This window comes from Phyllosticta citribraziliensis (assembly GCF_038025025.1).
Source record: "Phyllosticta citribraziliensis strain CPC 17464 chromosome Unknown J3D65scaffold_12, whole genome shotgun sequence".
NCBI lineage: Eukaryota > Fungi > Ascomycota > Dothideomycetes > Botryosphaeriales > Phyllostictaceae > Phyllosticta > Phyllosticta citribraziliensis.
In genome coordinates this window covers 613,736-640,372 of record NW_027117349.1, presented here as the reverse complement: position 1 = coordinate 640,372, position 26,637 = coordinate 613,736, and the positions used below count along the sequence as shown (strand labels likewise).

Below are 26,637 nucleotides of genomic sequence, written 5' to 3'. Positions count from 1 at the left end.
ATGTATGATCGCCGCGCCTCAAACTACGACGACTCGCATCACCCCTCGTTTGCCAGAAACTTTGTCGAGCACGTGCCGCTCCAACCGGGCGACAAAGTCCTCGACCTGGCTTGCGGGACCGGCCTCATCTCCTTCCTGGCCGCCGACAAGGTCGGTCCCACGGGCGCCGTCGTCGGCGTCGACATTAGCAGCGGCATGCTCCAAGTTGCACAAAAGAAGCTCTCCTCGCATGCCGGCGCAAACGTCACCTTCCACGAGCATGACATCACCCGCCTCGACGATATACCGTCCCTGGCTGTCCAAAAGGGCACCTTTTCCGCCATTACAATTGCGTCTGCCCTCGTCCTGCTCCACGACCCTGCCGACGCTCTTGCCTCATGGCTACCGTACTTGAGACCGGGCGGTTACCTCGTGACCGACGTCCCACACCCACAAAACTGGCTGCACATGTCGCTGATTGAGCTGGTTTCCCGGCACATGAAACTGCACTTTCCTTACCACCGCATTTGGGCGTCGGAAGAAAACTCGCTGCGCACGCTCCTGACCAAGGCGGGTCTCGAAGTCACGTCGTACACCTTTGTCGAGTGTGTGGGCTATCATGAAAAGATCTATGCGCTTGAGGACGCCGACGAGTGGTTTGCAAAGGCCGTATCGAGCATCCCCGAAGTGAGTAGGCTTTTTGAAGACGAGGCACTGTATGCCGAGGCGCAACGCCTCTACCGCGGCGAATGGGCCAAGGTAGCAGCCAAAGACCCGCTGGGACATGGCCGGGCCATCGACGTTGACGGTGTCTATGTCGCCGCGGCGCGCGCCTCGGACCAGAGTTGCCTCCCGGAGCGGCCAGCGCCATCAACCAAGGACAAAGCCAAAGCCGCCGCACCCACATCACCACCCGCAACCGAAAACACCGAAGAGGATGGCGACGACGAAGAGGAGGAGGCCCCGCTCACGCCAACCCCTACGCCCTCGTCTCCCCTCACGCTGCCGGGCTCGTGCCACTGCGGCGCATTGCGCTTCCAACTCAACGTGACGGCCGCGCCCGTCGCCATACCGACCTCACAAACGCTGTCGTCCATCTCCGCCACATCTCCCGCCGTGCCCGCCGTGCCCCTCTCGGCGCTGACGTGCCACTGCCGCACATGCCGGCGCATCAGCGCCAGCACATCGCAAACGTACGTCCCCGTCCACATGTCGTCATTCCACTGGCTCTCCTCCCTGAACAAGAGCTACCCCGCGACGCCGCACAACGGCCCGCCCGCCCTGCGCCCGCGCACCTTCGACGAGCACGCCGAGCGCGCCTTTTGCGCCGTCTGCGGCGCGGGCGTCTACCTGTGGTGGTTCGAAGACGAAGACGACGAGCTCGAGGCCGGCGAGATGCCGGCCGGCCGCGCCAATGCGACGGCCAAGGCGAAAGCGAGGGCGAAGGGCAAGGCGAGGGAGTGCGCGCAGACGGCCGAGGACGCCGAGGCGGGGAGCAGAGGGCACCGCTTGTGGGTCGCGGCGGGCGCGATTGCCGACGCTGCGGAGCCCGATGCTGTGACTTCTTCTGTCCCCGGTGGTGTGGTGGGCGACGCGGCGAAGGTCAGGGTCAACATTACCGTCCGCCATCACATTTGGCTCGGTGAGAAGGCGGCGTGGGATGTGCTGCCTGCGGACGGCGCCGAGAGGTGGGTCGGTGATGCAGGCGGCGAGGCCTGGAAAGGGGACTGCGATGCGTAAGACTCTTGTTAGAGCTGTTTTCGAGGGAGTGGAGTTTTGGGTCGCGTGCTGCTGCGTTGCGATGGTACACTAATACCTATACAGACAGAAAAAGGCAGGCGGGCAAGTGGGGAAGCATGCACGGCGTCTCGGTTGGCCGGTTGGTTGGTGGGTTTAAGGGGAAATGAAGGAGAGACGGTCGGCGTCGGAGTAGTGAGAGCAGTTGATTGATACATGTACCGAGGAAGGGAAGCCGTACATTGATTGTACAGTACATTACAGTACGGGGCAGGACAGTACGGTTCAGTACAGCGAGCGAACGACAACAGCCAGTCGATACGATACAATGGATACAAACAAACAGGCAGATGGGCAGACAGACAGACAGAGTTAGATACCATGAGTATGACAACACATCCACTCCTCATAGCAGCAGCAGCAGCAGTACAGACACGGCTAAACCATCCGTTTGTTCCCCTTTCCTTCGCTGCTGTCTGTCTATCTATCTGACTGCGTACACAGACACTTACTGTGCAGCCAAAAGACTTCGCTAAGCACACTCGACTATTAAATGCTCCCTGTTAGTGTCGTCCGTTGGAGCATATGAACGCTCCCTCCCCGTCAGTCGTCTATCAATACAAACGAACGCTCCCCGTCTGTGAGTGAGACCGATTCCCTAAGGATGTACTCTCGTGTCGACGAGGCTGCACTGGCAATCCCGACCACATTTTGCGAGGCTGGTAGACTTCCTTTCTATCTTTCCGAAAAAACGCGAAGCATCCAGCAACAATCGACCGTGTCATTTGACCGCCTCTTCCAACTTCACGCGTGTGAAAGGAAGCCAAAGTTTGGAATGGCGGGAATAAAGAAAAACAAACTAGGACCGAAGTCTCCTGAGAATGTAAACGTCTCTGGGACGTTGCGTCAATGCAGCTGTTGGGGTTCTTTGGTTGTTTGCCCAGACAGAGGAACAACGTCAAGAGGCACCGCAGTCGAAGCATCGCGACCATCACCCACTTGCAGATGGACGTCGTGTAGGACAGGATGGCAGGGAGTACATTGGACTAGATGACGGCCTCGGACCAGTACCTACGCTCAAAAGATTTGTTGGGTAATTCCTCATCTCTTGCCCGACTCGCCGAGTCAGGAATGACTGGACTATCTATTCATAGAGAGAGACTTGCGCGATATAAGGAGAGAAATCGAAAAGAGGATCGAAGAGCATCAAGATATTTCTGTCTTGGGCATGAACAGACGCTTCATTCGTTCCCGATTCAGGGCCCGCAGACGGTGTTAATGTTCAGATTGCACTCAGGTTCCCCCTTAATCCATCTTCAGGTCATACACGACACCGTCATCGCTCAATCCAGCTCCACATCTGTTCTCCAAAACGCGCCGGACGAGCTCGAGGCTCGACTCAAAAGTGACGAGTTTCTCCTTGGGCGTCCTCTTCTTCACATTGCGATCGCGCGCCCTGACCATTTGCCCGCAAAGGGCGCAGCCAGCACGGGCAGCGTGCAGCTTGAAGTAAGCGTCGGCGTCGAGCGGCGGCGGCTCCTCGCCATCTCGGCGCCCCAGAAGGTAGTCGCGCACGTCGATGGCCTGATGGGCGGCAAACCAGTCGCACGCGCCGCTGTCGAGCAGCGTGCGTCCGCCGTGCGAATCGCTGCCCCACTCTGAGTGTCGGATGTTCTTCGAGTCCATCAGCCGGCGGAGGTGCAGTGACGAGAGTGGCGCGGCGGACAGTGTCTCGCGCAGCCGCGGGAGCACTTCGTCCCACGTGTAGATGGTGTCGGGCTCCGGGAAGTCGCGGTCCAAGATGTAGTCCTCGCGGATTTGGATCGCGCGGTCGCCAATGATGTCCTTGACACGAGACAGGAGGGCATGGTCGATGGTGAGATGGCGCAGCGTGGGAGACACGCGACGGAGGAAGGTGAGGAGGCAGTCGGACGAGGTGACGAAGCGCGAGAGGCTGACTTTGGACAAGTGTGGCGAGAGTGCGAAGCCCTCGAAGGCTTTGAGCGAGTCTTGATTGATAAAGTCCGTCGGTTTGCACGTGTCTATCTCAAAGTCCATTCGCAGAGACTCAAGGGCGTTGGTCTTGGCCGGACACATTTTCGAGAGCTTTGCCTGTATGAAGAGAAAGCCTTTGGTTCGTTTGTTGTTGGAAGCACTCTCGTTTTGTTCTTCATCTTCTCCGTCTTCAGAATCGTCTTCAGCATCCTCCCAGGCGTCCTCACTATCCTCATCTTCATGTGAATTCTCATCTTCATCATCATCCTCCTCCTCCTCATCGTCCTCTCTATCACTATCCTCTCCATCATCCTCCTCATCATCGTCGTCCTCTTCATCCGAGTAATCAAGGCAACTGACCCCTGTAGTCTCGCAGAGGTCAAGATTCTTGAACAGGTGGAAGAAGGGGACAGGAGGATCATCTCCCTGCGCAGTGCGCTCCCAGCGCGTCAACTGATGTGCCCAAATATTATGGAAGTTCCTTCTGGTAGACTTGACCCATTCAAGAGACTTGAGGGTGCGGGAATGGACAGCAGGGCTGTTTGAGCGCCGACTGACGGCGAGCAAGAACACGTTCATCGACGGATCAAATCCACCTGCTTCGTTTCTCAACGAACTCGAAAGGGATTCGAGATTCGGCAGTGCCTCGACAGCCTTGATTATGGCATCGATGGTGGGCAGAATCGATTTGACACCGGGCATAGGGGGGTCGGGCGGGAGGTCATCCATGTAGCGGGACAGTTGTCGGTAGATTTGATAGTGCCCTTCACGCGGGCAGCTCGGCAAGACATCTCCAACCGACACTTCGATGCATTTGATGCAGCATGCGAGATGTGTGTTGGTGGCAATCTTGAGAAAGGCATCCGTGCTAGCTGGCTCGAGAAGGTCCACTTTGACTCGCCTGAAAAGATGACGAGAAGCGGCGGGAACAAGAGAGCGGCATGTGGAGCGGACAGATTTCAGGGTTTGGACGTCGCAATGTTCAAGAACAGCGTCCTTGAGCTCTTCTGCTAGTTGCAGGAACAATGTCGCAGGCATGGTTCGGCCGACTGTCTGTTTTGGCGGAAGGGGAGTAGTAAGCTGTTCAAAGGAGAGGCGGGTGTGGAGATTTGCAGGCGAGGAGGAAATAGACATGATATGTACGCGCCCGGTGGGGTGAACTCAAACGCGACGCGTCAACGCGTGACATGCGGAGCCCAAGCTTTTCCCTCAAGAAGATCCCTCGCATCGTGCTGTTGTGCGTTGTGCAACGACATCCTGCTCTTGCAGGTTCACTTAGAGACGCTTCCTGGAGGCAGCCTTCAGCAATTCCTCTCTGTATCGTGCAGGGGAGGTTCTGGCATGACGGTTGGCGATTTTATGCGCAGCAAACGAATTGATCGCTCCTGGAGACGAGAGTAGATGATGGGATCGCGAAGCTCCAATGGTCGAGGTTCAAGAGGACAGAAGACCTGGAGAAAGATTGGTTCGAAGTGGTCTTTGCCCGAAATTGGTCCTTGTCCGCCAATGAAAAGCTCTTGGTTGGAGCTGTACGTCCATACAACCCACGAAAACCCAGAAGGAACTTGTACTAGTGAAATATTGAAGCCATCAAAATTCTGGTGGTATATGCACAAGAACCCCCCATCTCCTAAATATCCGAACGCCGACTCTAATGCAAACCTCTTGATCCTACATCTACTGGGAATCTCAAATCTGTGACAACAACCCGGTCACTCACTAAGACTGCTTCTTGACGCCCTCGGCAACTTCGTGCAGAGTCTGCTGCTGCTTGGCCTTCTCCTTGGCCTTCTTCTCGCGGCGCGTAATGAGGCCCTCGGCGCCGATGCCGCCAAAGACGAGCCCGACGCCCAGCCACTGCATGCCGTGGATCTTGTGGCCGAACCAGATGACGGAGAGCACCATGGTCAGCATCTTGCGCGTGACGGTGACGGTGACGAGGAGGAGCGACGAAAAGTGCGCGAGGGTGTAGACTGCGTGGAAGTGTCAGTTGGGCTGATACAGAATTGGGGAGTTTGTGGATTTGCCCTTTTCTTGGGCGAGGGGGAGGTAGACTTACAGATGAAGACTTGTCCGACGGCACCGCACGCCGCGAAGGCTAGGACGTCCCATCCTACCTGCGGGTGCCTCTGGACAAAGTCGAAGGCTTGCGCCAGCTCTCCCGCATCGCCGGCCTTCATGCCAAAAAACCCACCCACCGGTGTCCCCGCCACGTACGGCGAAACCAGCAGCCAGACGCCCGTCAGAGCCGTGCTCATAACATTCTGCGCACACATCATCTGCGGCCCCGAGAAGGGCTTAAATGCCGTAAAGATATGATCCTGGGTCGAGTTGGTTAAGCCGTCAAAAAGCAGGTTGATGCCGAGCAAGAGCAGGCCCCACGCGGTGTTGCCGCCCTCGACGCTGCGCTTGCTGGCCTTTTTGGCCGTGCTCGGGTGGTGCAGGGTGAAGACGGCCACGCCGAGCGTCACGAGCGCCACCACGGCGTACTTGTAAAGCGGATAGCGCTTGCGGAACACGGTGAGGTGCAGGAACATGACGGGGAGCAGCTTGCAGCTCTTGGCCAGGATGAACGTCACATAGTCGATGTATTTCAGGCTGGCGTAGCCAAAAGGCGATGCGAGACTGCTGGTAAGCGCGACGAGAGCGAGCGGCAGGAAGATGCGCGACGATGGGAAGATGGCGGGAGTTGGCTGGTTTTGCGTTTTCGAGGACAGGAGGTAGATGTACCCGGTCAGGAAGGCGAAAGAGGACTGGATGGTGTTGAGGACGAGAGAGAAGGTCCAGGTTTCCGATTGCGGCCCGTAACGCGTAGTCGTGATGCGCTCTTGGAGAAGAGCCCAGGTGAGACTTTCGGATTATTAGCTACTGTGGTATAGCTTGCGGGGAAGGGATAGGTACAAAGAGGCATAGATGCCCGCGACGCAGATTACAAGCTGAACAAGTCCAGCTTCTTTCTGTGCGGGTTGTGACTGGGCAGTAGTAGGCGCGCTTTTCACGTCGCCATTCTGGAAACTTTCGGCCTTTGGTTGGATGCGCTTTTTAAGCTCGCCGTTTTGCGCGTCTGTTTGTGAGCGCGCCATGGTGAAGAGAGCAGTGCTCGTAATGCGATTGATGGGTGTAGCTGGGCGAGATGAAAAGAAGGACGAAGGTGAGTAGGACAAATGGAAGGAAAAGGTCTATTGACAAGCAGACATGGTAAGAAAAGTCAAGGAGGAAGCCAAAAGCCGCGACACAAAGAAGGTTCTATGGTCGAGGTTGTCTGAAATGTGGCATCTAGGTCCCTGTAGGGCCAAGCTTCCCGCCGATGATCCTGAAGTGGCGCCGACCGAGGCTGAAGTGGAGCCTCAACGACTCGACGCCCCACCGCGACGCTAGCACCGAAACAGTACCTGTCCATTGTTACAAAACACGTCTTTTGTTTCGTGCAATGCTTCATTGAAACTTTTCACGTGCCCGAGGGATGCTAGGTGAAGTTGCCGGATATCTAGTATTTCACGTTGAGGATGCTTTCAGTCTTTCCCCGAGCCAGACGGAGCCATCCGACTTCATCCTCCTTAATGCATTGTCCTGTGTATCGTACTGCCCGACCCTATTCCCCACGAAAGCGCCTCCTAGCCAGTCCGCGTGTGAGAAGAAAAAGCCCATCAGCAAGACACTGGGAAAGTAACTCGGGAAGCACCATCTCATGGCAGACAGATAGATCCTCGACGAACCCCCTGGAGCCCCCTGATAACAGTCAATAACGCATGCCTCGAAACCAGCTCAAACGAATCCCGAATCCTCTAGTGGCTGACAGTCTCCCAGAAGAAAGAGCAAAGTAGAGAAGAGAAACAGGAAACCAATATCATCTACCGAAGTTGTAGTGTGCTCGAGCCAGGGACGGTGCCGTACCAAGATGCTATGCCGCTCAAAATGCCATGCAAGCGGACAGTTCCGAGACTAATGCCTTCCTGATGCTCAAAAGAGGTTTACCGAATCTGTCCAGAGGCTTTCTTCCTCTATACTTACTCTCAAAAACCCTTTTCCTCGTTGGTCATCGTGCCGTCGTTTCCTGCGTCTTCTCTCCCCGCCTCCAACTTTGACGCAATGACCCCAGGAGTCTGCTTTTCAAAATGTCCAACTCCATGTCGCCACCTCATCATCGTACAGGCCGTTCAAATCAGAACGGGAAGCCACCCGAGTAAGCCGATCCTCCTCTTCCTCCTGCGCGAGCACCTCCGAACCCGCCGCCAGGACTACCTCCCGTTTGAAAGGAAAAGCCGCCGGGGGCACCGCCCATGCCGCCACCCATGCCGCCGCCCATCATGTTGAACAGCACATCTGCGGGGATGCCGCCTCCCATGCCTCCGCCATAACCACCGCCGCCGAAGCCGCCACCGCCGCCAAACATGTCCGATGGGTCCATGAGATCTTCTCCGCTGTCGTAACGTGCGCGCTTTCTACGTGGAGGATTTGTAGTTAGCCTTGAAGCGTCTGGAAGCAAAGTAGCGTCATAAGTGTTCCTGTGAGAATGAAATTCAGAATACTTACTGAGAGTCGCTCAAAGTCTCATAGGCCTCGCCAATGTCCTTGAAGCGCTCAGCAGCCTCGGGGTCGTCGGGGTTCTTGTCGGGGTGGTGAATGATGGCCAGCTTCCGGTATGCCTTCTTGATCTGGTTGTCGTCGGCATCCTTTTCTACCCCGAGAATCTTGTAGTAGTCCTTGCGCTGAGCCTTCTTCATTTCCAGCTCGGCGTTGCGAATCTCCTTTTGAATCCCGGGTTCAGAGGGGTTGGCGTCCTTGATAGCATTGTACTCGCGAAGCGCTTCTTCCCAGTTGCCCATCTCCCCGAGCGCCTTTGCCTTGGTCATGCGAGCTTTGACGTATGACGGGTCAAGCTCAAAAGCGCGCGAGGCATCGTCCGCAGCTTCTTGATACTTCTTGAGCTATTCATTTGATGAGCACGTGCCCAATCACTTCCAGAAACCGCACTTACCTTGAGGTAGCACCTGGCACGGTTCTGGAGAATCTTCGAGTTTGTCCCCCTGTTCGCCGGGTCCACTTCGAGTGCCTTGGAATACGTGTCCACGGCCTGCTGATACCTACCGGCCTTGAAAGCATTGTTGCCTTCTTCCTTCATGCGGTCGAGCTTTTGCACCGTCCGCAGCCACTTGACGGCATCCTTGAAGTCTGGGTCGCCAGCAAGGGCTTGCCTGAAATGTTGAATGGCCTTGTCATTTTCGCCTTGTGCATAAAGAGCGCGGCCTCGCAGCACAAGGGCGTCCGGATCCTTGCTGTCCCTCCGCAGCAGAGTCATGGCCTGGCTTAAAGCTTCTCCAAGAGCGTTGGCGTTGCCCATCTTCAGGTAAGCCTCGCCCCGCATCAGCCTCCATTTCCTTGGTGTTGTCACGCCCTGGCCCAGGCCCTTTTCAGCCGCATTCAAAGCGTGTAAAACCATGGACCCAGAGGAGCCGGTTCGGAGCTGGTCCTCCGCCGCTGCAATGTGCTGGGCCATTTGCTGCGCCGCTGCCTTGTCCGTAGCACTCGCTCCAGCCCGCTCATACACGTCCAAGGCTTCCTGGGGACGCCCTAAGTTTGTGTACACTCGCGCAAGCCGGTGCAAAATCTTGGGGTTGTTAGGTTCCAGCTGATCGGCGGCTCTGCAGTCTTCCAAAGCCTCTTCGAAGCGGTTGGAGGACATGAGAGCAGCGGCGCGGTTAGACCTGTACGTTGCAGACTTGGGGTCGGCCTCGATGGCTGTGGCATGTCAGTGAGTACCCCAGAATAGATTTTCGAGCACGAGCAGGCCGTGAACATGAGGAGTATGTAGGCAAGAAAATTTCAAAGCCATGGGAAATTTCTGAAAAAAAATCCATGACGCAACCCTACTGATAACGTACCTTTCGAGTACTCCTTGATGGCCTTTTCATAGTCCTTGGCTTTGAAAAATTTGTTTCCAGCAGCCTTGAACGATTCCGCATCCTGAGGGGGAGAGCTGGCAGGCGTCTTGTGCGGGGGCGGAGTTGGAGCAGCCTTATCGCCATTCGCCTCTGGGGTACCATTGGCCTTTGTGGACGGACTTGCGGGGGCGGGCGACGAGGTAGCCTCGCGGTCGACGTCCATGGGAGTGTTTGGCACGCTGTCGGTCATCCTGGCAGAGAGTTTGCGGCGCTCCTCGGGCGGTAGGTTGAGCGGGTGGGTGTCGCGGTCGCGGGAGGCGGAGGAACGCGACGAAAAGGTCGAGCGTTTAGTGGGCGAGGAGCCGGAGCCAGGTCTGCGATGACGTTCCTTGGTGGGCGAGGAGCGAGAAGAGTGCGGACGGGGCTGGGAGCCGGAGGACTTGTCGGGCTCGGCGGGCTGAGGGTTCCGCAAATGTTCGTGCTGAGGGGGACGCGGTGGAGTTGGGCCGTCGTCGTCGGTCTTCTTCCTCGACGAATTTTTGGTGAAGATGGTCGGCAGCACCATGGGAGCGACGGTACAGTACCTTACGGAACGGAATCTGGCAGGGCGTTACAGGGCGGGACGCTTATTCAGACGGGTTCAGTAGCAGCGTCGGGTCAGGGCTTGCGGTAAGGGCCAGGCTAGGAGCCGGTTTGGGAGAGGTCGAGGTAGCTAAACAAACGACGAAGACGGGGTATCCACGCTTGACTTGACGACAGCATTCGCTTCTGGCACCTTCGACGCCTGGGCTCGACTCGTCTAATGTGTGTGTGGTAACTCGTGGCCCCGAGAGGTGTACGCCGCACACTGGGAAACGGGTCAGCCTCGCAGCAAAACGGCCACCACATCCCCGGCCGGCGCCTGCGGCCTCACCTCAGGTCCCTCTCCACTCTTTATCGATAGCGACGTTTGGCCGGTACGGTTCTGGTTCTGGTTCTGGTTCTGTTGGTTTTCAGTTTCTTTGCCGTTTTGGCGGTTGGATCGCTGCAACACCCGCTCAGGCGTCCAGCCCTCGTGCAAGCTTCAGTTCGATGCTTCTCTCGCTTCTCCAACATCAATACATACAGCCCACCATGTCTTGACACCGTCCCTGCCTCAAATCTCCAGCAATGGGGTCGGTTGTACGGCATGACAGACCAACGCAGCCTCTGCTGATGTGCCGCGTGCACCGCACCCCACACCGGCATTACCTATGGTGGGCTGCTACATTGCGCTCTGTTGCGATGAGGATCAATTGTCTTGACGGCGACAGCCACGTCTGCCGCCCGTCAACCGGCCAACCCTGCATTAACAGCTCTCACATGCCCCAGTCGGAGTCGAACATGCAGATGGCGCAGTGTGCGTATTTATAGCTGGACTCATGAGCCAAGTTATCGATAACCTAACCCCCCATGCCACGGACGCCAGGGCAGCGATGTGAGGTGGAGGCTTCTCAACCACTGAAGTCAGGTCTCTTTCCAACCAGTCAGAAGCTCTGCCCAGCCAGGCACGCCAGCCAGGTGCAACACTCCCTCTGGTCAAGTCGTGATGCAGCTGTTACTGTAAGCCACCTCATCCGCCCGCTGTCCATGTCTGCAAGCCCCACGTGACGGAGCTTCCTGGGAGGGGAGCTGGCGAGGGAGCTCCAGTCCCGGTCCCCACTTCAATTGCTCATGACCTTCAATTGCCTGCTCATGGCCTCTCACGCCGCCACTCTCACCCTACCTTCTCTCACTTCGCTCTGCTCGACAACCTCCCCCAGCCGTCTCCGCCGCCCAAGCTCGCCTCGACCCTGCCACCGTCTGCTTCCCCTACGGTCCGACTCCTAGCTCCTCCTCTACGTCACCGCTCCATACCCCGGTAAGCTTCAAGGCTGTACAGCACGGAAAGCCGTCGTCGGCAACGTAGCCGCGCCATTCTGCACGGCCTTGAAGAACAGGCCCCCGCCGCCAGCCCATATCGGAGTCTCGACTTCCACCTTGCCTCCGCATCACGAGCTCTCCTGGCATCGTCGTTATCAGCAACGCCGCCGCGCGAGCTGCCGGAGCGTACCAGCTCGCTGCCTAGCCCCAATCAGTCATACTGTCGTACCTGCGCCTAACAGCACGTTTGCGTGTTTAAAACCCGCCCTGCTACCAAAAGCCGAGCTTGTCCACCTCGCCGTCGGCTTCACGCCCGTCCCCTCACCTCTCCGCCTCCCAAAGCTGCTGATAGGCAACCTGCGACCCTCGCTCCGAAATGGGTCTTACTTACAATGTTTACCTGAATTCGCACCGTATCTACGGCTGCAAGAACTGCAAAACCCACCTCTCCAACCACGACGACATCATCAGTAGGGTAAGCATCCATCTGAAGGCTCGCAGCCCCATACTCTAGGTCTCTGCCCGAGCTGACACAAACCTTGCGCCATTAGAACTTTCGCGGCCAGCACGGAAAAGCCTACCTCTTCGACAGCGTCGTCAACATCACCCAAGGCGACCCCGGCGAGCGCAACATGACGACGGGCCGGCACATAGTACGTGATATCCAATGCCGTCAGTGCAAGGAGACGGTGGGCTGGAAGTACGACAAGGCATATGAGGCATCGGAGAAGTACAAGGAGGGCAAATTCATCCTCGAGGCCGAGCTGCTCTGCACCGTGACTTGAGCTCGCCGGACCGCATTTCCTCTTCCAATCTGGCCTGGCCCAGCGCTGCAGACACGACCGACGACTTTGTTGCGCGGATCTCTCTCTCCACAGAGTTATTGCTGAGCAATGCATGTGGGGCGGGCTGGGGCGGGGAGTGGGAGATCGGTGGGGCGCTGCATGCTTCCAGCGCAGTGCCGCAAGACTCGAGTACTGTCATTCAGCGGTCGAGCTGCCTGAACGACTCTCCTTTTTCTCATCCTGTTGCGTCTTGGCCTTGCATTTTGGAGTTTGACGGGCCGCATCCGGTTTTGGAGTTGGTTTGCGTTTCAACTTGCCCTCCCAACATCGTCCCAATCCTCTCTCCTTGCTAAACGAGGTGCGTTCTAGGGAGAGGTGGTGTTTATGCGGCGTTGGGTCTGCTTTCGGTCTCCGGTCCCCCCCAGATTCCCCGTCGTCTCATCCTACATATTCCTTTTCCCGTCATCTCTTCGATTCTTCCTACGAAAAACGGCGCAAGGAGCTGTCGAAGTGCGAGAGCAGCGCTTGCCGCACTGGCCTCGCGAGCGAAGTCATCTTTCCAACCTGAATACACACACTTACCCATTCCTCTCCGAACCCTGCCCCCATCGCAGGTGGAGGACTGCAGCTTCCAAATTGCTGGACTGTGGTCGAGACTGGATACATATGTCGACATCGATTGCTCCCCACCAATAATAGTGATATCATCTAAGCAGCTATATGTTGGCTTGTGACGAGACAGCACAAAAGAAGTGGACCAATCAGCGAGGTAGCTTGTATCAATCCAATCGCGCTAGACCAACAAAAGCTTGTCTGTGGCAATCACATGCCCACCCACCTCACAGTTCCTGCACGATAGTGAGCCAGGTAGGTCGAATTTGGTCAGATGAGATGGATGTGTTACCTACCCACCTACCTACCCACCTACCTTAGCTCCCTGGTAATGACCGACCTGCCTCGCTCGTGACGTCGACCAACTCAAGCAATTCACTGCTCCGTAAAGACTGTTGAACGACGCTCCCACGCGCTCCCAAATGTTGAAGCATCCCCATCTTCGTCAAGACTTTTGGCATTCTACCTTCCCCTACTCTCGCCACGGTCGCTTCTACCAAGCCTCAGTAGAAGAGAGAATGAGTGCACGCCGCAGCAAAGCGGGGAGTAGAAGGAAGATGTCCAAAGCAATGGACGAAAAAAAAAAAAAAAAGAGAGAAATAGTAAAAGTCGAAAAAAAATGGAAAGGGGCAAGCAAAGGAAAATAGTGGTAAAGCAAGTCAGCCTCGCGTAGCCGCACGCAAAACAAATACAAACCGCTTCTCTGTACTGCGCCCGCCAGGCAATAGCAAATCGCAGGTCGTCGTGACGAGCCCACAACCAGGCGAGACAGGGCGGGAATTTCCAGGTGGGAAAAGCAGCGTTGAGGGCGGGTGGGCGGGCGGGTTGTGGTCAAGGCGGACAGGGGCATAGCTTCGTGGGGACAAGTATACCACGCATTTTTGTACGCTTGTATGGGAGTGGCTTGTTTGCTGGAAAGCTGCTGGAAATTTGGTGGAGGGTGGAGGAAGAGAGTGTAGTGCTTGAGACAGAGGGAGGGATGGATCTGCGTCTGCGTCTGCGTCTCCCCGCGTACTAATCGGTGTCATCCATGCGCTGCTCCGCATGTGGTGGCTGGCTGGCGGCTGACGCACCTACATGCATCCCGCAGAGCAGCAGCTAGGTAGTCGGACCAAACAGCACCGCAGGTCAGTAGCAGCCGTAGTAGCAGCAAAACCCTTGTTCAGGAAAACAAAACGAATACGCTGACCACTGAGAAGGAGGAAAAGAGTCGAGAAAGCATTCGGTGCGTGGTTGTCTGTGCTGTGGGGCAATTTGCGTTTTACCTAGGCAATTTGATGGAGAGAGGTGGTTTTCCGTTCGTCCATTATTGCTCTCGTCCTGTGACGTCGCCCGCGAAGATCGTCTTTGCTTTCCCCTCACTCCGCAGTCGCCTTTTACCATCTTCCGGCGCCTGCAGCCAGCCAGCCAGCGAATCCTATAAGCACGCGCGCGAGACAAGTTCTTCTTGCTCCTCTTCGACCATCCTCGACCTGAGCCTTGCGAACTTCTCTCCGGTAGTATTCAACTTCTCGACGCGACCCGCGGCCTGCGTCCTCACGAACGTACTATTCTTCTTGATTGCGGTCTACTCCAGATTATCTCAAAGGATCTCCCGCGCCTGTGCAGCCTTCTTATCCACGAATCGCAACAAGACCTACAATCAAAATGGCGCCAATTGCCCCGACAATGCGAGCAGTCGTGTTCCACGGCCCGGGCAAAGTCGCCGTCGAACAACGTCCCGTGCCCAAGATCCAGGAGCCAACCGACATCGTCGTCAGGGTAGACTTCACAGCCCTATGCGGAAGCGAATTGCACGTGTTCCGGGCACACCAGCCGTCGCCGACGGGCTTCATCATGGGCCACGAGTTCACGGGCGAAGTGGTGCAGGCGGGGAGCAAGGTAGTGACGGTCAAGGAAGGCGACGCAATTGTCAGTCCGTTCACTGTGAGCTGGTGAGTACATGGAATCTGGGGGTGCAGAAATGGTCAATCGTCAGGCAGAGTTGGGATGGGGTCGACTGGCCGCCCAGCCTGGCGGGGTTGCGGATTAGAGTTGGACAGGGCGCTGATAGCCGAACAGTGGACAGTGCTTCTACTGCCGCAAGGGCTTCTCCTCCCGCTGCGAGAAATGCCTACTGTTCGGAACGGCGGCGCTGGATGGCGCGCAGGCCGAGTACGTGCGTGTGCCGCTTGCCGACTCGACCGTCATGAAGGCGCCCGAGGGCATTGACAAAAAGGCGCTGGTCCTCATGGCCGACATCTTCCCCACGGGCTACTTTGCCGCGGCAAACGCCTTTGCGGGGATGTCAAAGGAAGATGTGGCAGAGGCCACCGTCGTTGTCGTAGGGTGCGGCCCGGTGGGACTGTGCGCGCTGATCAATGCGGAGGAGTTCAAGCCGAAACATCTCTTCGCCGTCGACAGCATCGACAGCCGGTTGGAGCTGGCCAAGGAGCTGGGCGCGGAGCCTCTCAATTTCAAGACGGATCGAGAGGGGCTGGAGAGGAGGATCAAAGAGGTCACAGATGGCAGGGGCGCCGACGTGGTGATTGAAGTTGTAGGCTTGAGTCCTGCACTCAAGCTTGCGTTTGACATCCTGAGGCCGTGGGGTTTTATCAGCAGCGTTGGAGTACACAATGGAGAGGTGAGCATGAAGATGACAGGGCGGCGGTGGTATAGTTGGCGTGCTAATGGGTTTTAGATTCCTTGGGGTGGCAATCAGGCATATGGCAAGAACCTGCGCATACAAATGGGAAGATGTCCAGTGCGGTCAATTTTCCCCCAGGCGCTAGCGGCGCTCAAGGCCAAGCAGCATCTGCTGGGTTTCATGGCCGACGCCATCATGCCGCTTTCAAAGGCAGTGGAGGGATATGAGGTGTTTGACAAGATGAAGGCACAAAAGGTTGTGTTTGAGGGCCAAAAGTGATTGGAGTGGATGGAAATGACGGCGGCCATGGCGAGGTAGCTTGCGTTTTGGAGTCTGTGACGGGGGCATGGCGAGAATGGTTAAATTCGAAAGTGGTAAGGTAACTGGTGCCATGACATATTGGGCCGCATGGAGCGGGAGCGCCAGCGCGATGGATCGTGGTGCGATTGGAGAAGAGAGAGCAGGACTTGGTTCCTAGTGGAACAAGGTGTCGATCGAGGCTTTGCCAAGCGGCGAGTTTAAAGGTTGAGTTGAATTATTGAGGACGCGAAAGAGCGAACGGACGAGAGAGCAGGAGACCAGAGGCCCAGAGGGGTGGGCCAGAGCAGCGACGACCCGGCGGCGACAAGGACGGCATCCGTGGTCTTGTAGGGATGGCGGGAGCTGCGGTGTTGCTTGTCTTGTCTTGTCTTGTCGGTGGTGGTGGTGGTGGTGGTGGTTTGGTGCCGGGGCGGTGCGAGCGACCGACGGGGTGGGTGAGGTGCTGAGCTCGCTTGACGTCCGGGGCCAGTCCACGTCCAGAGTCCGCCCGCGCGTCGCTCGTCAACCCTCCACCCGCTCTTCACCACCCGCCGGCCCACACGCACCGCACCGCACCGCAGCCTTCGATCACCCAACTCCATCTCTCTTCCTCCTCTTCCTCCCTTCCTCTCCCTCTCCCTCTCCCTCCACCTCAACCCACCGCTCTCCCCACCCTCTCCCCTCCGCCCCTCCACCACCTCACTCTCCTCTCTTCCTCTTTTCGCCTTGCGCCGCCGCATCTCTGCCTGCCGCGCCCGCCGCCGCCACTTCCTCCCACCACACGGTTTGTCCTGCCCGCTCTGCCCTCTTCTCTGCTGCACGCAGCGCCTGCTCCAACGCGTCCTGACGCTGACCACTCTTGACCAGTCCGCCTCGACCTCTCAACCCTCTTCACCCTCTGCTCCAATTTCGCTAGGTACCTTGATCGGTCGCGGCTCGAGCTACACCCACGGTCCCAAATTCGCCATTGGTCCTCTCACAACTCTTTGTACCCGCCCCACCAGCCACCATCATGTCTGCCGAAGAAGTCGCGACTGCCACCTCCCCCGATGTCAACGACGTCTCGGATGCCTTCCACAGGCTTGCCACTAACCCTGACGGCGAGCCTATCGCCAGGACCGAAGAAGAATATGCCCAGGCGCAATTGACCCTGCGTGCCATTGTCTCCTCCAAAGAAGCTGGTGTCATCATCGGCAAGGCCGGTCAGAATGTCGCCAGCCTCCGCGACGAGACTGGCGTCCGCGCCGGCGTCAGCAAAGTCGTCCCGGGCGTCCACGATCGCGTCTTGACCGTCACGGGCCCGCTTAGCGGCATCGCAAAGGCCTACCACCTCGTTGCCAAGGGTCTTCTTGAAGGTGCCCCTTCCGTTGGCATGGGCGGGGTCATCAACACGAGCGGCACCCATCGTAAGTCTAGGTTCCCTGGTCTTTTGGATCATCGCTTCGGCGCATCCTGCCGGATTTCAAGCTGACGCGTGCCATAGCTGTCCGCCTGCTCATTTCCCACAACCAGATGGGAACCATCATCGGCCGCCAGGGTCTGAAGATTAAGCAGATTCAAGACGTGTCTGGCGTGCGCATGGTCGCGCAAAAAGAAATGCTGCCCCAGTCCACCGAGCGCATCGTCGAGATTCAAGGCACCCCCGAAGGCATTGAAAAGGCGTCGTGGGAAATCGGCAAGTGCTTGATCGATGACCACGAGCGTGGTTACGGCACCGTCCTCTACAATCCTGCAGTCAGAGTCCAAGCTGGCGCCGGCCCGTTGAGCAACGGCTCTAGCTTCACCGGCGGCGGCCGTTCCTACAACCGCACAGGCCATGGAGCCGACTTCAGCGATGCTCCTTCGTACAGCCGCCGTTCCGGTTCCGACGCTGCTTCCCGTCCCCCCATGCCCACCACCACCGAGGATGGCGAGGAGATTCAGACCCAGAACATCAGCATTCCCTCGGACATGGTCGGTTGCATCATCGGCCGCGGCGGCAGCAAGATTAGCGAGATTCGCAAGAGCTCCGGCGCACGCATTTCTATCGCCAAAGCCCCCCATGACGAGACTGGGGAGCGCATGTTCACCATCATGGGCAGCCCCTCGGCCAACGAAAAGGCCCTGTATCTTCTCTACGAAAACCTCGAGGCGGAGAAGATGCGCCGCAGCACGGCTCCGTCCGAGTAAAGTTTGGACAGGACAATGGTCGTACGCGCCCCGCCGCTTCGCGCCGCCCAACGCGCTTTTGTGCGGCCCTGGTATGCCGCCGCTTGAGCCGACCCGGTATTTTCCCGTCTGCCAGACACCGGTCCAATGCTCCGCTCTCTCCACCGATTACCAAAAAGCAGTTTCTTTAGTGGTTTACCGGTTCTGCTCTCTGCTCCTACTCGTCCTGCTGTTGAGCGGTTACGACTTCATGATTAACGCTTTGATATCCGCACGTCTGCCGCTCGCAGCAATGCGCACGCGTCAAACGTCAGCATTCAGGCTCGCTGTCATTTCTCGACATCCACTGGCTCGGTCAATGGTTGTCATGGAAGACCTCCCCGCCCACCAGGAACACAAACGCTCTCAAAAACTCCCAAGTACCCTTTCCATGATAGTCTCTTACTCTCGATAGCTCTCTGCCCTCTTTCTTATCGCCGCATCCTTGCCCCTTCCTCTTCGTTCGAATCCGTCTACAGGGGCATTCACTCTCCGTCGGCTTCGTGAGCTGGCAAACTGGTCATGACCTGTATATAAACGAATGAAAGTTCAATGGAAGGAAGAAATTTCTTATTGCCGAGTTTCAATGTGCACAGAATACACTGACGTGATGAATGGCAGGACATGAAGCACGTGTGTTGGGCAACGCCTTGCCTCCATCTTGCTGGTACTGCCAGTACCACGGCACTTGAAAGCGCGTGTTTGGTTGGCAGTCCCTTGAATTCGCTGCTTAGGACTGACCCATGGTTGAAGAGATCGTGGTTCCGTGGGCTTTCATCCCCACCCGGATTCTCTCAGCAATGCAGTCAAAACTGCAAATGATTTTTTGTCTGGAATATGTCAGGATTGGTCCGCTAGCAGACCGTTTGCCAAAATGCTGCCGTCTACTTGTTGACTCAGCCTCATCGACTGGATCCTGACTCCTCTTTGGACGTCATCATACCAATCTTCCCCCCGGGTTCGTGTTGGGCACATGCAACAGACAGCATTGGGGTCAGCTGTGATCGCGTTGGCTGCGTCCCTCAACAACTAGATTTGGTTTTCTTTGGGAGTCATCACATCAATCTTGTACCCAGGTTCGGGTTTGCCAACTGGGGGCATTGACCGCAGCTGTAATCGCGTTGCCAGGCCGTCAAGCATAAAAGGGCTGGACCCTAGGGAAAATGGAACGGAAAGCGGTCGCAACTCTCGATTTTCCCCAAAATACCGTCAACTTTTCAACTCACAATCCCCCTACACGTGACCTTCACTTCAGTTCACAGGGTCTGGCTTTACTGCTGTCTGCCTCCCCAGCAAACCTTCGACGCGTCATCTTTCGCACACGACCTCTTCCACCACCCAGTCGACAGGCGTCACCCTCCAACTCTTAACCTCGATGGGTATCCTCTCTTCTCTCCATCCCGTCCACACCGCTCCCACACCAACGAGCCTCCTTCAACAACACGACAAGATGACTTCCAAGGACCTCGACCTTCTTCGCGACAAACTGATCCTCATTTCCAAGGAGTTTTGCCCGGCCGCAATCTACAACCACGTCCTCAAAAAGTACCCCGATGGCATTGCACAGAAATGGTTTGACGCAACTCTACCTGACCTGATCAAGGTCGAGTCTGGACCGGCGTTGGACACGAAGAGCACCCAGAAAAAGAAGGTCAGGGTCAGGGCCAGTCCGGAAATCGCCTTTGAGCGCTTCACTCGCAGCAAAGCCAGGTTGGTGACGACCACCACTGACACCAGCCTGTCGACTCGTGCTCAACCTCTTGGCCTGGATGGCACATCCGACATGCCGACCCCCATCGAAAAGTGTGTGCCTACGCGCTTCAAGGGCTACTCTCCACTGATTTCTGGGTCTACCAGCGACAGCACCAGCGACGGCAACAGTAGCTCCTCGGATACGAACCTGTCAAAGTTGACACTCGGTTACCCTGCGATGGCCATCGAGCCAAAGAAGAACAGCAAACAGGACAGCTTTTCGCCAAAAAACATCACAGCCAAGGGCCCGAAGCGCCTCACACGGTGTCATACATCGAGCAACGAATCCCTCCGCGCCACCGCAAGAAGCGAAAACCAGAAGAGCAAGATCCACAAGCGCGGCGTCAGCACAAGCTCGCAGAGCTCCAACGGCAGCTTGAAAATGATATCCTTCTATCACAGCGGCTCTGACAGCAGTCCCGAGATACGGGCGGGCAACAAGCCCCGCAACGCAGCTGGCAAGCCGACCGTCGTCGTCTGTGAAGATGGGTTCAACTCGAATGGTGTCAAACGCCTTACATTTGTTGAGTCGACTCCTGAGCCCGAGCGACACAACAACAACGACCCGGATAGCCTCGCCGCCACCACCACCAACGATGTCTGCTTCCGAATGCGCCCCGGTGGTCGCGATACGAGCGTACAACTGGCCAGCCACAGCCTCTACCACGAAACACAGGACCCGCCAAGCGTTCTCGTCTACGAGGAAAAGCGGCGCAAGGTCCAGTTCGTTGACCTCACCGGCTCAGACAACGAAATCGATGATGGAGAGACGCCAGACAAGGCTCTCGAGGCGGTAAGACTTCTGCGCCCTGTGAGCATTGGAGAGCTCGAGAACCAACAGTGCCAGACTATCAAGCAAGAGAGCCAGCCCGCGCCTGAGCCAGTCGAGCATGCCACCACCACCGCCGCAAACAAAAACGGCCACAAGAAGAGCAAAAGCGACGCGTCCGACTCGACGCTGAGCTCCATCGACGAGCAGCAGCTGGCCCACCTCGAGCGCTGCCACGACGAGTACGTCAACGCCAAATTCACCAGCTACGACGCGTCGGCCTCGTCGGCCTCGTCGTCAGACTCGTCGTTCGCCGCGTCGCCCCAACACAGCAGCAGCTCCACCACCGCCACCGCTGCTGCCACGACGACCAAAACCACGACGACCACGACCACGACCACGACCACCGCGCCGTCGCCAACCTCGACCATCCCGCGCTTCATCGTGCTCGACGCGCAAACCTGGAACCTCAGCGCCTACACCACGGCCGCACGCGCCCGCGCCCGCTGCCAGGAGCACCCAACGCCCGTGCCTCGCAACAACCGCAGCAACAACCGCAGCAGCTACAGCTACAACAGCAACAGCAGCAAAAAGAAGAAGACGACGCAGAGCAAGAGCAACAAGGTGCAGACGCGGCGCAACGCGCAGCTGGCCGTGGCGGCGCCCATCGACATCGGGCACGGCGGCATGCAGCTGTTCGTGCACGACGCGGCGCACAACGGCGTCGCGACGGCGCTGATGCGGACGGGGGTCGCCGACGTCGCCAAGAAGTGGGATCGCGCTTTTGCGCGGTTGGTCGTGTTTGGGCGCGAGAGGAGCGGCGTCGGGGAGTGGGCGAGGGCGAGGGGGTTGGCTGGTGGTGATGATGGGGATGAGGAGGATGATGATGGGGAGGTGGAGGAGCAGAAGAAGCTCGTCGACCCCGGCGTGCCGTGCTTGTATTACGCCATCAGAGCCAAAGTCGCCGAGCTGCGGCGCAGCGAAGGGTACGAGAAGGCGAAGAAGGAGGCCGACGGGGACAGCGATGTCGAGATGGTGGACGCCGAGTGATATCATCTGCAGTCGTCGACTCGGTTCTTGGACGCGCGGTTGCACTTTTTGAGAGATGTCGATTCGACTGGTGACCGCCTGGTTGGAACTTTGTCGTTCTCTTTCTTCAGGAGTCCGCGAGCAAACTGGCAAGCAGCAGGATCGTGCGCGCGTTGGCGATCAGTTTGGTATTCCTTCTCCTGATTTTCCTTTTTCGTTGCTCTCCTCTTCCAACGCGCCTACTTGCTACTGGAGCGCAGCAGCCGGGGGGCCAACGGTCTGCTTAGATCGGGGGCTTTGGTGTCTCGGCTTTCTCTTTCTTGTTTGATATCAGATGGATGGGATGAGGCGTCCACCATCAGCAGTGTGTTGGGGGGGTGTCTGGTTTTGTTTCTGTTTTCCCTTTTTTTCAGACACAAAATGATGCGGAGCGTAGAGATGGGCGGAGACGATCAAATCGACTTTCTACAATCGAGATTGTTTGCTTTTTCAGATGCTGCTGCCTCGTTGTTGATGTCGATGAGTCAGTTTCTTGGTGGAAAAGGACGGACGGTGAGATGCGGCCGGGGATACCGCACAAAGCTCGACATCTCCTGCCCGAACATTCGTCACTCTCTCGTCCCACCCACCCGGCAGGCGAGTGCTGCACGAAAGCTGCCAAGAACAGGACTCATCTTGCCATCTCCAAGTAGTGACAGTGGTCGTGACATGACATGTAGTGTTTTTGGGTTGAAGGAGGAAGTAATAGTCGGAATCAAAAAGACAGGAACAAACAGAATGAGGGCAAGTTGAAGTCGTACGGCACATTGAAAGGAGAGGAACAGCCAGCAGACTTCTCCTATGCTTATCTTTGACATTCACTATTCCTCATCTCTGGCCTCAGAAGAAATTGAGAAAATGAAGACGGCTCAGTGCTTTCTCTGCCGGACGGGAGGCGCGCCGGAGCGAAAAAATGGGATGTGTTCAACAAGTCGGCGGGAGCTGTGATGGAGAGACGAGGAGAGAGAGACGGAGACGTACATCAAGAGGAATGGAAAAAGCGCTTATTCAATTGACTGATCAAGGAACAGACAAACCAACGAAACTGATGAAAGAAGTAGAAGACAGACGGACAGAACGACTCACCACCACCGGAAAATGTCGCCGAAGAGGTAGATTGAGCAATCAGAAGCAAGTCCGTCAGCCAGATGGCCATCGCATCCTTCCAACCAACCAACCAACCATTCAAACCGCACTCTGCCAGTGCTGTGTGTGTACCTTACTCGTCCACCGTCACCACCACGGCCAAAAAGGGATGAGGCAACATCACGCGCCCGACCAACGTGCAGCGCACAAAGCCAGCACGTCACCGACTCACCGACTCACCGACTCATCTCAACCTCACCATTTCATTTGCAGTCAGTCCGGCCATGCACAACGCGCAGCATTCGACCGATCAATCTACGGTATCAATTGTTGCTCTCCAGAGGCGCTCACATCTGCAGGTGGGTTTGGCTGGCTGGCTGGCTGGCTCGATGGCTGCTTGATAGATTAGTAGGCCATGCCGTGCTGTGCACTGCCTACCCACTCACCTACCTGGCCCTGTCGTTAGGTAGGCAGGCAGGCAGGTAGATGAAAGATCAGATTGCAGCACGCAGGTGGAGCAACATGTGGAGGTGCGGCTGCATCCTGTAGCTGCAGGCAGACGTAGACGCAGGAATGGAGGGGGAGAGGACGGGTAGCACTCCCTTTCCTGGAATTTTCGGTCGTCTTCCTTCTGAGATCGTCCCGTTGGCGATCGATCGATGCCAATCGAAGGTCTCTCTTCAATGGATTTTCGGGGTGGTGGTGGTTGTGTACGTGTCAAGAGACGGGTGAGAAAGGGGCGTAGGGGGTTGAGGCGGGGGGGGGGGGGGGTGAAGGAGGAATTGAACGAGGCGCTGGAGAGAGCTCGAGCGGTGAAGATCTGGATTGAGATCGCGATCGTAATGCAGTTGGGGACGATAATGTGGTAGAGGAGCTGCAGGTGGCAATGCCAGTGGTGGTGATGGTGGTGGTTGTGTGAGCAAAGAGGCACAACTCACACATCCATAACAATCGGGCGACGCAGCCACAGAAAAGACAAGCCCTACCGTCTGTGATACCAGCGACTGCTGACCAACACCTTACCAACCGAACCACAAAGCTTGGTAGCAGGGGGGTTTCTGCATCTACGTACGGTTTGTGCATTGGTTGCCTTTTTGACGTATAACGGGCGCTCTGAGGAAGTCTCGGCCGCCCTTTCCAGATTGCCCAGTTATTGCGTCCACTGACCGGGGAATGGTCGAGACAGTGTGACGCAATGGAGATGGATGCGGGCACAGAGGCGGAGGAGGGGAGCACAACCTGCCTGTCTGGGGAAAACAGGACTGCAGCCACACGTCGAGAGTACAGACAGTGTGCAGACCACAAACATGTGAGCAGCGCACATGTGGGGAAAATGGCGCAACGACGACAGGCGACTCCAACCAGGAAAATGAACAAGACTGACACCCGCCTGGTGGAGGTTGTGTCTGTGCGAGTCTCTTTGAATCTAGTCCTTTGAGGGCGAGAGCTGTGGCTTGTCGCACAACGGGACGCAGCTTTGATGCCGCTTAGATGAAGCGACAGGCACGCTGCAGGCGGTGGCGGTGCGGTGGTGGTGCCTTTTGGCATTGCATGCAGAAGAGCAAATTTAAAAACAGATAAGGGGCATGCAGTTTATATGAGTGATGTGCGTGCGCAGGAATGACAATCAAAGGAGACCGGTAACATGTCTCCCGCAATGTAGCCGCGCATCCGAGTAGATTGGCAGCAATGTTTTTCGGTTGAGATGGTCCACGACTAGAGGTCGGTTAGTGTTGGGTGTGTCGTACGAGGCGGCGCCCGACGGTGGAAGAGTGAGGAAGAAGAAGCCATCTCGATCAGGTCTAGAAGCAACCCAAGGCCGTCGTCGAGCCACGGCCGACATGGGAAGTTGTGCCGGTGCCCACGACATATGGCGGTGGTGAGGAGCAAACGAGCCAGGCAGTTGGTTTCAACATGGGGTCCCTTCAGGGACCAAGGGCTTGGCTTGCTTGGCCGGTAGCACAGCCGACGCCAGGCCCAAAGGGTCGAGAGCACAGGATCCCTAGTCTCGACGACGCAGGTCCGCAAGCCCGGCTGGCGGCTGCAGGTGCTCGCGGCGAGCTTATCTCGAGTCAATCTGGAGTTTGGTTTGGCTCCATGCCATGCGACCACCACGACGTACGAATTGCGCGATTGCAGCCGTTGGGCCAACGGCTTGCGCAGATTGCTAGCTGCTAGGTGGTGTTTGCAGCTAATGTTTGGCCGAGCAGCGGTTGCCGTGGTGTCGCATGATGGTGGCCGCACCAAATCCGGGATTGGCGTCGGTCCAACGCTGCCACTAGCCAGCCACTCCCTAGAACTGCCGCAGTTGTTTGGGCGAGCCGGATCCCAAATTGCCCATGTAGGCCTGCTCTTGGGGGAGCTAAAAATGACAAGTTGGTGGCGGGGAATGCGTGATTGCAGCCCAGCGGTGAGCACCGGCCATGCTTTCAGACACTGGGGTAGGAATCGAGGCGGGGAATTGTCGACTTGATCCGTCGCTCTCGTGTCTCGGAGAATGGTGTTGTGCGGCTCGAGGTTGTTGAGTGGTCGGCTAAATCTTGAAGCAGTAGCTGACATCAGATAAGATGGGTTCGACTGATGAAGCGAGACGTTTGGTGATTGATGTGGGCAGTGGTTTCAAGGGCCTGTCGTCGAGCGGCCATTGGCGGAATGGAGCAGAGGTGTAGGAGGACGAGGACGAGGACGAGGAGAGAAGCGACGGGAATTCCCGTGGACAACGGGCGTGTGCAGCATGACGGCAGTGTGCAGTCAAACGGGACTACGACGAAGCCCAAAGAAGGGTCCGGAGGTGGATGGTGGAGTAGGTTTCGCCCTGGGATCCCGAGCCGACGGGAGGCTAGAGACTGGCGTGCATGGAGGTGTTTCCCAAGGGCCGTCGGCGTCACATGGGGAGGTTGAAACAGAATTGGTTGACGAGAGGCGAGGGATGCTGCGCATGACGACGGAGAGTGGCGTTGATGCGAAAAAAAGAAAGAAAAAAAAAAAAAAAAAAAAAGTCGGGCAAATGGCTTGGGGCTAGAGCACAAGGGGCGTGTCGTGGTGTTTTGACGCGACTAGTGGTGGAAAAACCGACGTCAGTCATGGACGAGGTGAAACAGAGCTGGACGAGTGTTGTTTTGGTGAGGTGGACCGAAATACGAACCCCTGGGGATCGACCGTTTGCGGGCCTGAGATGAGGATTTTGGAGAGCAAATTAGGAGAGCGCGGAGAGTGGAGTGCAGTGGAGTGGAGGAAAAGAAAGATGGGCGGCCCAATGGCGCGGGCAGGGCAGGGCAGGGTTGCTGAGACGGGTCTTCCGTCGCGACAGGTTGGGCGGCAAGGATGCGACAACGAGGGAGTAAGCAAGCAAGCAGGGAAGGGCAGTGCAGTGGGCATGCTTGAATTAACAACGGACCTGGCTGGCCATCACCTGCACATCGACCGCACGTTGGTGTTGGTTTGTCGTCGGCAAAGGGGCCGTCTCGCCCGCCCGGCTGCATCCATCAACGCAAGCTGAGCTGGCTGTACCGTAGGAATCGACACCCGGAAGACAAGAGAATGCACGCGGGATGCGCTGACGGCGGCAGAAGATGGACGCTGTGTGGATGGATGGAAGAGATACCGTCGTCAGCCTCCAGCTCCAGCTCCAGCTCCAGCACCCGACGCGTCACTCTGGTCTTGTTTGGCTGCGGTCGCCTTGCATGCCCCGTCGCTCGCTTCCACGCCCCCACGGCCAATCACAGCGCCGCCTCTCGCCGACGTCTAAATAGGACTCCATGGCCTGTGTCCGTCTGGTCCTCGACGCCCTGGATGATCCTCTCTTCTTCGTCCTCTGTCGCCGCAAGACGTGCGCCTTTCAAGACATTACACACCCACCTTCGTTTATCCCATCGCCTCCCCTTTGCCGCTTCCTTCGCGCCTCACTCAGCGCCAACCTTTTACCTTCTGACCATCCTCTCGCTCTCTTCCTCTTGATTCTCCCGTCCTCTCAAGCTG

The 26,637-nt window shown here is 57.1% G+C and overlaps 10 protein-coding genes across 10 annotated transcripts; 5 read left to right on the top strand and 5 right to left on the bottom strand.

Moving 5' to 3' along the window:
- J3D65DRAFT_560009 (S-adenosyl-L-methionine-dependent methyltransferase) lies at window positions 1–1,719 on the top strand (the record flags this gene model as incomplete). The annotated part of the gene is made up of 3 exons (XM_066797439.1): window positions 1–823; window positions 932–1,323; window positions 1,528–1,719. 3 exons carry the CDS (start codon window positions 1–3, stop codon window positions 1,717–1,719), a joined length of 1,407 nt encoding a protein of 468 aa, XP_066651328.1.
- A 1,049-nt stretch (window positions 1,720–2,768) lies between these two features.
- On the bottom strand, window positions 2,769–4,857 carry J3D65DRAFT_637813 (uncharacterized protein). Its single transcript, XM_066801550.1, has one exon. It carries the CDS (start codon window positions 4,843–4,845, stop codon window positions 3,022–3,024), a length of 1,824 nt encoding a protein of 607 aa, XP_066651327.1. The 5' UTR covers window positions 4,846–4,857; the 3' UTR covers window positions 2,769–3,021.
- Window positions 4,858–5,074: 217 nt separating this feature from the next.
- On the bottom strand, window positions 5,075–7,013 carry J3D65DRAFT_637812 (UAA transporter). The gene is made up of 3 exons (XM_066801549.1): window positions 6,613–7,013; window positions 5,771–6,561; window positions 5,075–5,684 (listed from the first exon to the last, which is right to left on the bottom strand). The coding sequence occupies exons 1-3, from the start codon at window positions 6,792–6,794 to the stop codon at window positions 5,431–5,433; spliced, it is 1,227 nt and encodes a 408-aa protein (XP_066651326.1). The 5' UTR covers window positions 6,795–7,013; the 3' UTR covers window positions 5,075–5,430.
- An 860-nt stretch (window positions 7,014–7,873) lies between these two features.
- J3D65DRAFT_606589 (tetratricopeptide) lies at window positions 7,874–10,158 on the bottom strand (the record flags this gene model as incomplete). Its single annotated transcript, XM_066798449.1, has 4 exons — window positions 7,874–8,216; window positions 8,245–8,639; window positions 8,690–9,450; window positions 9,594–10,158. The coding sequence occupies 4 exons, from the start codon at window positions 10,156–10,158 to the stop codon at window positions 7,874–7,876; spliced, it is 2,064 nt and encodes a 687-aa protein (XP_066651325.1).
- A 1,692-nt stretch (window positions 10,159–11,850) lies between these two features.
- Window positions 11,851–12,259, top strand: J3D65DRAFT_560234 (yippee zinc-binding protein-like protein Moh1; the record flags this gene model as incomplete). The annotated part of the gene is made up of 2 exons (XM_066797459.1): window positions 11,851–11,949; window positions 12,026–12,259. 2 exons carry the CDS (start codon window positions 11,851–11,853, stop codon window positions 12,257–12,259), a joined length of 333 nt encoding a protein of 110 aa, XP_066651324.1.
- Window positions 12,260–14,036: 1,777 nt separating this feature from the next.
- Window positions 14,037–16,249, top strand: J3D65DRAFT_637798 (chaperonin 10-like protein). Its single transcript, XM_066801548.1, has 3 exons — window positions 14,037–14,805; window positions 14,933–15,494; window positions 15,552–16,249. The coding sequence occupies exons 1-3, from the start codon at window positions 14,519–14,521 to the stop codon at window positions 15,774–15,776; spliced, it is 1,074 nt and encodes a 357-aa protein (XP_066651323.1). The 5' UTR covers window positions 14,037–14,518; the 3' UTR covers window positions 15,777–16,249.
- Window positions 16,250–16,715: 466 nt separating this feature from the next.
- J3D65DRAFT_116880 (poly-binding protein 4) lies at window positions 16,716–18,287 on the top strand. Its single transcript, XM_066793785.1, has 2 exons — window positions 16,716–17,203; window positions 17,281–18,287. The coding sequence occupies exons 1-2, from the start codon at window positions 16,810–16,812 to the stop codon at window positions 17,964–17,966; spliced, it is 1,080 nt and encodes a 359-aa protein (XP_066651322.1). The 5' UTR covers window positions 16,716–16,809; the 3' UTR covers window positions 17,967–18,287.
- Window positions 18,288–19,083: 796 nt separating this feature from the next.
- Window positions 19,084–22,021, top strand: J3D65DRAFT_116882 (uncharacterized protein). The gene has a single exon (XM_066793786.1). It carries the CDS (start codon window positions 19,360–19,362, stop codon window positions 21,553–21,555), a length of 2,196 nt encoding a protein of 731 aa, XP_066651321.1. The 5' UTR covers window positions 19,084–19,359; the 3' UTR covers window positions 21,556–22,021.
- Window positions 22,022–23,222: 1,201 nt separating this feature from the next.
- Window positions 23,223–24,291, bottom strand: J3D65DRAFT_116815 (uncharacterized protein). The gene has a single exon (XM_066793784.1). The coding sequence runs from the start codon at window positions 24,205–24,207 to the stop codon at window positions 23,377–23,379; it is 831 nt and encodes a 276-aa protein (XP_066651320.1). The 5' UTR covers window positions 24,208–24,291; the 3' UTR covers window positions 23,223–23,376.
- Window positions 24,292–25,619, bottom strand: J3D65DRAFT_116814 (uncharacterized protein). Its single transcript, XM_066793783.1, has one exon. The coding sequence runs from the start codon at window positions 25,216–25,218 to the stop codon at window positions 24,376–24,378; it is 843 nt and encodes a 280-aa protein (XP_066651319.1). The 5' UTR covers window positions 25,219–25,619; the 3' UTR covers window positions 24,292–24,375.
- Window positions 25,620–26,637: the final 1,018 nt, after the last annotated feature.

Coding starts and splice junctions, on each gene's coding strand:
- J3D65DRAFT_637813 (XM_066801550.1), bottom strand. CDS start 4,845: ATGTCTATTTCCTCCTCGCCTGCAAATCTCCACACCCGCCTCTCCTTT.
- J3D65DRAFT_637812 (XM_066801549.1), bottom strand. CDS start 6,794: ATGGCGCGCTCACAAACAGACGCGCAAAACGGCGAGCTTAAAAAGCGC. Junction 6,562..6,612: donor GCGGGCATCTATGCCTCTTT/GTACCTATCCCT, acceptor ATAATCCGAAAG/TCTCACCTGGGCTCTTCTCC. Junction 5,685..5,770: donor CGTCGGACAAGTCTTCATCT/GTAAGTCTACCT, acceptor ACTTCCACGCAG/TCTACACCCTCGCGCACTTT.
- J3D65DRAFT_637798 (XM_066801548.1), top strand. CDS start 14,519: ATGGCGCCAATTGCCCCGACAATGCGAGCAGTCGTGTTCCACGGCCCG. Junction 14,806..14,932: donor AGTCCGTTCACTGTGAGCTG/GTGAGTACATGG, acceptor ATAGCCGAACAG/TGGACAGTGCTTCTACTGCC. Junction 15,495..15,551: donor TTGGAGTACACAATGGAGAG/GTGAGCATGAAG, acceptor AATGGGTTTTAG/ATTCCTTGGGGTGGCAATCA.
- J3D65DRAFT_116880 (XM_066793785.1), top strand. CDS start 16,810: ATGTCTGCCGAAGAAGTCGCGACTGCCACCTCCCCCGATGTCAACGAC. Junction 17,204..17,280: donor CAACACGAGCGGCACCCATC/GTAAGTCTAGGT, acceptor CGCGTGCCATAG/CTGTCCGCCTGCTCATTTCC.
- J3D65DRAFT_116882 (XM_066793786.1), top strand. CDS start 19,360: ATGGGTATCCTCTCTTCTCTCCATCCCGTCCACACCGCTCCCACACCA.
- J3D65DRAFT_116815 (XM_066793784.1), bottom strand. CDS start 24,207: ATGCCAAAAGGCACCACCACCGCACCGCCACCGCCTGCAGCGTGCCTG.
- J3D65DRAFT_116814 (XM_066793783.1), bottom strand. CDS start 25,218: ATGTCAGCTACTGCTTCAAGATTTAGCCGACCACTCAACAACCTCGAG.